Source organism: Antrostomus carolinensis, unplaced genomic scaffold (genome assembly GCF_000700745.2).
Source record: "Antrostomus carolinensis isolate BGI_N321 unplaced genomic scaffold, ASM70074v2 scaffold36110, whole genome shotgun sequence".
NCBI classification, from domain to species: domain Eukaryota; kingdom Metazoa; phylum Chordata; class Aves; order Caprimulgiformes; family Caprimulgidae; genus Antrostomus; species Antrostomus carolinensis.
In genome coordinates this window covers 809-4,885 of record NW_010287106.1, presented here as the reverse complement: position 1 = coordinate 4,885, position 4,077 = coordinate 809, and the positions used below count along the sequence as shown (strand labels likewise).

Sequence of the window (4,077 nt, the reverse complement as noted above, 5' to 3'; positions counted from 1 at the left end):
ATCTCAACCCATAAGTCTCCTTGCCCTTTTCCATCCAATTCTCTCCCCTACTCCGTGGTGGGGGGAATCATTATTATTTTATTTTAATTAGTAAATAGCTCTTATCTCAACCCATAAGTCTCCTTGCCCTTTTCCATCCAATTCTCTCCCCTACTCCGTGGTGGGGGGAAGAGTGAGAGAGCGACTGGGTTTGGCTGCAGCCAAAGGAGTGAAACCACCACAGTCTTTTTTTTTTTGTGCCCAATATGAAGCTCCAACCCATGACCCTGGGATTAAAAGTCCCACGCTCTGAGTTAACCCAAAACCAACCCAAATGGATTCAGATCAACCCATTGCAGGGCCGGTGAGACGCGTGGGGCTGTCACCTTGTGGAAAGGGAGGTGGGATCCAGGTGCCACACCAAGACGCAGCTCTGGCAGGCGACGGCGAGGATGGAGGCGCAGAGCGGCTTCCAGGCCATGGCAGCCACGTTCCTCTGCAGGCGATGCTTCAGCGAGGGGATGGTGGCACTGCCAGAGAGAAGCATAAGAGGAAAAATGAGGGATCAAGAGTCCTCACACAGCCTGAGGTGAGCCACAAGTGTCCTCTCTCCAGCTCTGAGCACAGTGGGGGCCTAAAAGCACAGTGGGGGGGGAGAGGGATGTGCCCCACCGTGACCTGCCTCCCTTGTGGGGACAGTGGACATCCCAGCCAGGTGACACCAGCACCATGCAGCAAGCCAGAGCACACCTCGTGCGATTAAACGCCGTGCCCTGTGCTGCCCACAGCTCAGCCCCAGGGTGAGAGATGGCACTTGCTGGCTTGAAATCCCAACTGGGGGAGAGAGCCTCAGCAGGGAGGAGCGGGGAGGGCTGCAGGACCAGCCAGCAGAGTCTTCTCCTGAGGAAGGCTTTACATGCCTCAGGGGAGCAGGGAGACCTGGAGGAGAAATGAGATTCAACGGCACCCAAGAGGCTGCTCTGCAGGTGATGGCAGCCAGGTCGTGTGCCCAAGCTGTCCCCAGGAGCAGGGAGGGAAAGAAAAATCAAAGCTTAAGTAAAGCCAGAGATTTTTTGAGATGCCCTTGCAGAGCTCCTGCTACACAGCAAGATGTTCTGGGCACAGACTGTGCTGGTGGGAGCAAAACCCGAGCGAACACTGAGGTGGAAGAAGGCAGAGACAGAATCCCAGAACTGCCAGGACTGGAAAAGATCTTTAAGCTCAAGTCCAACCACGAACCCAACACTGACCAGTCCCCGACTAACCCATGTCCCTCAGCACTGTGTCTACACGACTCTTCAATCCCTCCAGGGATGGGGACTCCACCACTGCCCTGGGCAACCCCTTCCAATGCCTCAGAACCCTTGCAGCAAAGAAATTCTTCCTCACATCCCATCTCAACTGCCCCGGCCACAACTGGAGCCCATTTCCTCTTGTCCTCTCACTTGGTCCTTGGTTGAACAGACCCACCCCCACCTCTCTCCACCCTCCTTGCAGGGACTTGGACAGAGCCAGAAGGTCTCCCCTCAGCCTCCTTTTCTCTGGGTACCCTCAAACGCTGGGGGAAACCTCAGTATAAGCTGGGGGTGGATGGGAGAGGGCGAAGCGGGGAGCAGGGGGTCTGCAGAGACACCCCCCGAGGAGCAGAGCCCCCTGGGACGCAGCCAGCGGTACCCGAGGAGCAGCTCAGCCCGTACCTGTTGGAGTTGTAGACTCGGATGGAATCATCCAGAAGAGCCACAGCAAATTTGCTGGTGTGGGGGTGCCAGGCAAAGGCCCGGATGGTGCAGCCGGCCCTGGAGGGAGGGACGGGGCAGGGTGAGGGATGCCGGACGCCACAGCGGCATTTTGGGTTTGAAGCAGCAGTGATGGGCTCTTGGGCACCGTATGTGACCACCCAGCAGCCCCCCAAGACCAAAGGCATTTTCCAGTGTCACCAGTGAAATAAAAATTCCTTTTCCCTGCTGAGCAGGACAGTTTTCTCTGATAAATTCCCTCCTCCTGACAATTATTCACAGGGCTCTGATGAGGGGCTGGTTAATGAACCACCAAGGGTCAATATTTGAAGGAATTTCCCAAGCCCTGATCTAGTCAAACTCTGTTTCCCCCATCGGGACACGCTTTGGCTCTCGCTGTTGCACACAAACTAGGGCAACCAGAGGCAACAGGGAAATACCTGAGGGGAAGGCTGAGCAGACAAAAACGGGGTGATCCTGCCCTTGTATCCCCACCCGCTTCGCTCAGCTCCGGAACCCCTCTTCACGGGGTTTCACAGACACCTGGGCCCGGTGTTTTCACGACAAGCAGGACTCACCAGTCCACCGCCTGGGAGAACGCCGCGATCATGTCTTCACTGGTCAACTGCAGGGGAGAAGAATTAACACTTGAGTGGGCAGCACACACAAGAGCAGCAGCTGATACAGCAGTGAGGAGCCCCCCAGTATCCAAACATCCCCTCTTCCTTCTCCCCCACCTCAATTTCAGTCCCTCTGCAGCACTTTGCTCTCCTAAAACCTTTCCAGCACCCATTCTCCTCCCTCTGGTGATGGAAACCCAGGGTGTTTTTCATAGAATCATAGAATGGTTTGGGTTGGAAGGGACCTTAAAGCTCATCCAGTCCCAACCCCCCTGCCAGCAGCAGGGACACCTTCCACTAGACCAGGTTGCTCAAAGCCTCATCCAACCTGGCCACAAACACTTCCAGGGAGGAGCAGCCACAGCTTCTCTGGGCAACCTGTTCCAGTGTCTGACCACCCTCACAGTGAAGAACTTCTTCCTAATATCTCATCTAAACCTCCCCTCTTTCAGCTTAAACCCATTTCCCCTTGTTTTGTCATTAACTGCCATTAGGAAAAGTCCTTCCTTTTTAGCTGAGTACCACCAGGAAGAATATTTTGTTCTGTTTTCAACTGGGAAGCAACAACCCAACAGCCAAACCAGCCCCACCTATAGTCACAGGCCACGTCACATCGTCCCTGCCTTCCCAAACACAAGGGTTAAGTCCCAAAAAGACTCACTGAAAGGTGGGGGAACAGGGAGCCATGCAGTGAGGAGAACCAGTGGTACATGGCCAGCGTGTAGCTTGAGCCTGTCTTCACCCACTGAAGTCCTGTGGAGAAAACAGGATCATCAGAACTTCCATGGTCATCAACGAGAGGTGGAAGAAGCAGAGGCAGCTGCGACAGGCAGGGATGGGGAGGATGGAAAAGGGGGTGAAGGGAACTGAAGGATCAAAACGAGATCTGGAGAGATGCAGGAGATGTCCAGGTTCTTCAGCAGCAGCCCAGACTCACCCTCCTCCTCGGCACTGGCAATCTCTTTCAGCACACCGCACAGCCCCACGTCCCGCCTGCAGCAGAAAGGTCCGTCAGCCACCCTCACCTTGCACGTTGGTGACACAAAGCCCAGGCCACCACTATCCCCATCCCCTCAACATCCACCTCACCTACTGAGAACCTCCTCCAGGGCCTCCAAACCAGCTCTCCCCTCAACTGGGGACACACCAGTAACCAGTAACTGCTGGACCTGTCCCCAGTGGCACTGAGCTGTATTCAGACCTCCCCAAACTCTCCCAAACTGTCCTGGTTTTAACTGTCATGGTTTTCCCCCCCAGAAAAAGGGGGATCTGAGCCCGGAAAAAGGAGGGAGTCTGAGCATGGGAAAGGGAGTTTGAGCTTAGAAAAGGGGGTCTCAGTGTGGAAAAAGGGGGTCTGAGTGCAGCTCTGAAGTGCAGAGGCAGCTCCTGGCCTTGACTCCTGCCTCTCGGGGGACACACTCACCAGGCGCTGAGGCATCTCTTCCAGAGGGACTCACGGTGATGGATGAAGGTTGGGCGGGTGTTGTGCTCCAGCCGGCTGGGAGCCTTGAGGGTCTCCTTGGGCAGGCTGAGGACAGGCAGGTCTGGCAGCTGAGGGGACAGACACCGCGCGGTGAGCGAAGCTGCTGAGCTGAAGGGTTCCCATTGCAGGAAGCAAAGAGTGATGTGATATAAGAAGGGGTGCAAGGATGGGGACAAGGGGTGAAGAAACACCTTAGCTCTATCTCCTTCAGAGAATGGTTTGGGTTGGAAGGGACCTCAAAGCTCATCCAGTTCCAACC

General features: G+C 55.5%; 1 protein-coding gene across 1 annotated transcript; it reads right to left on the bottom strand.

Moving 5' to 3' along the window:
• Positions 1-365: 365 nt before the first annotated feature.
• On the bottom strand, positions 366-3,886 carry LOC114819082 (aladin-like; the record flags this gene model as incomplete). Its single annotated transcript, XM_029087553.1, has 7 exons — positions 366-509; positions 730-918; positions 1,677-1,775; positions 2,294-2,340; positions 2,997-3,088; positions 3,273-3,328; positions 3,759-3,886. Coding segments are annotated over 7 exons (755 nt in total), but the record flags the coding sequence as incomplete, so codon positions are not given.
• Positions 3,887-4,077: the final 191 nt, after the last annotated feature.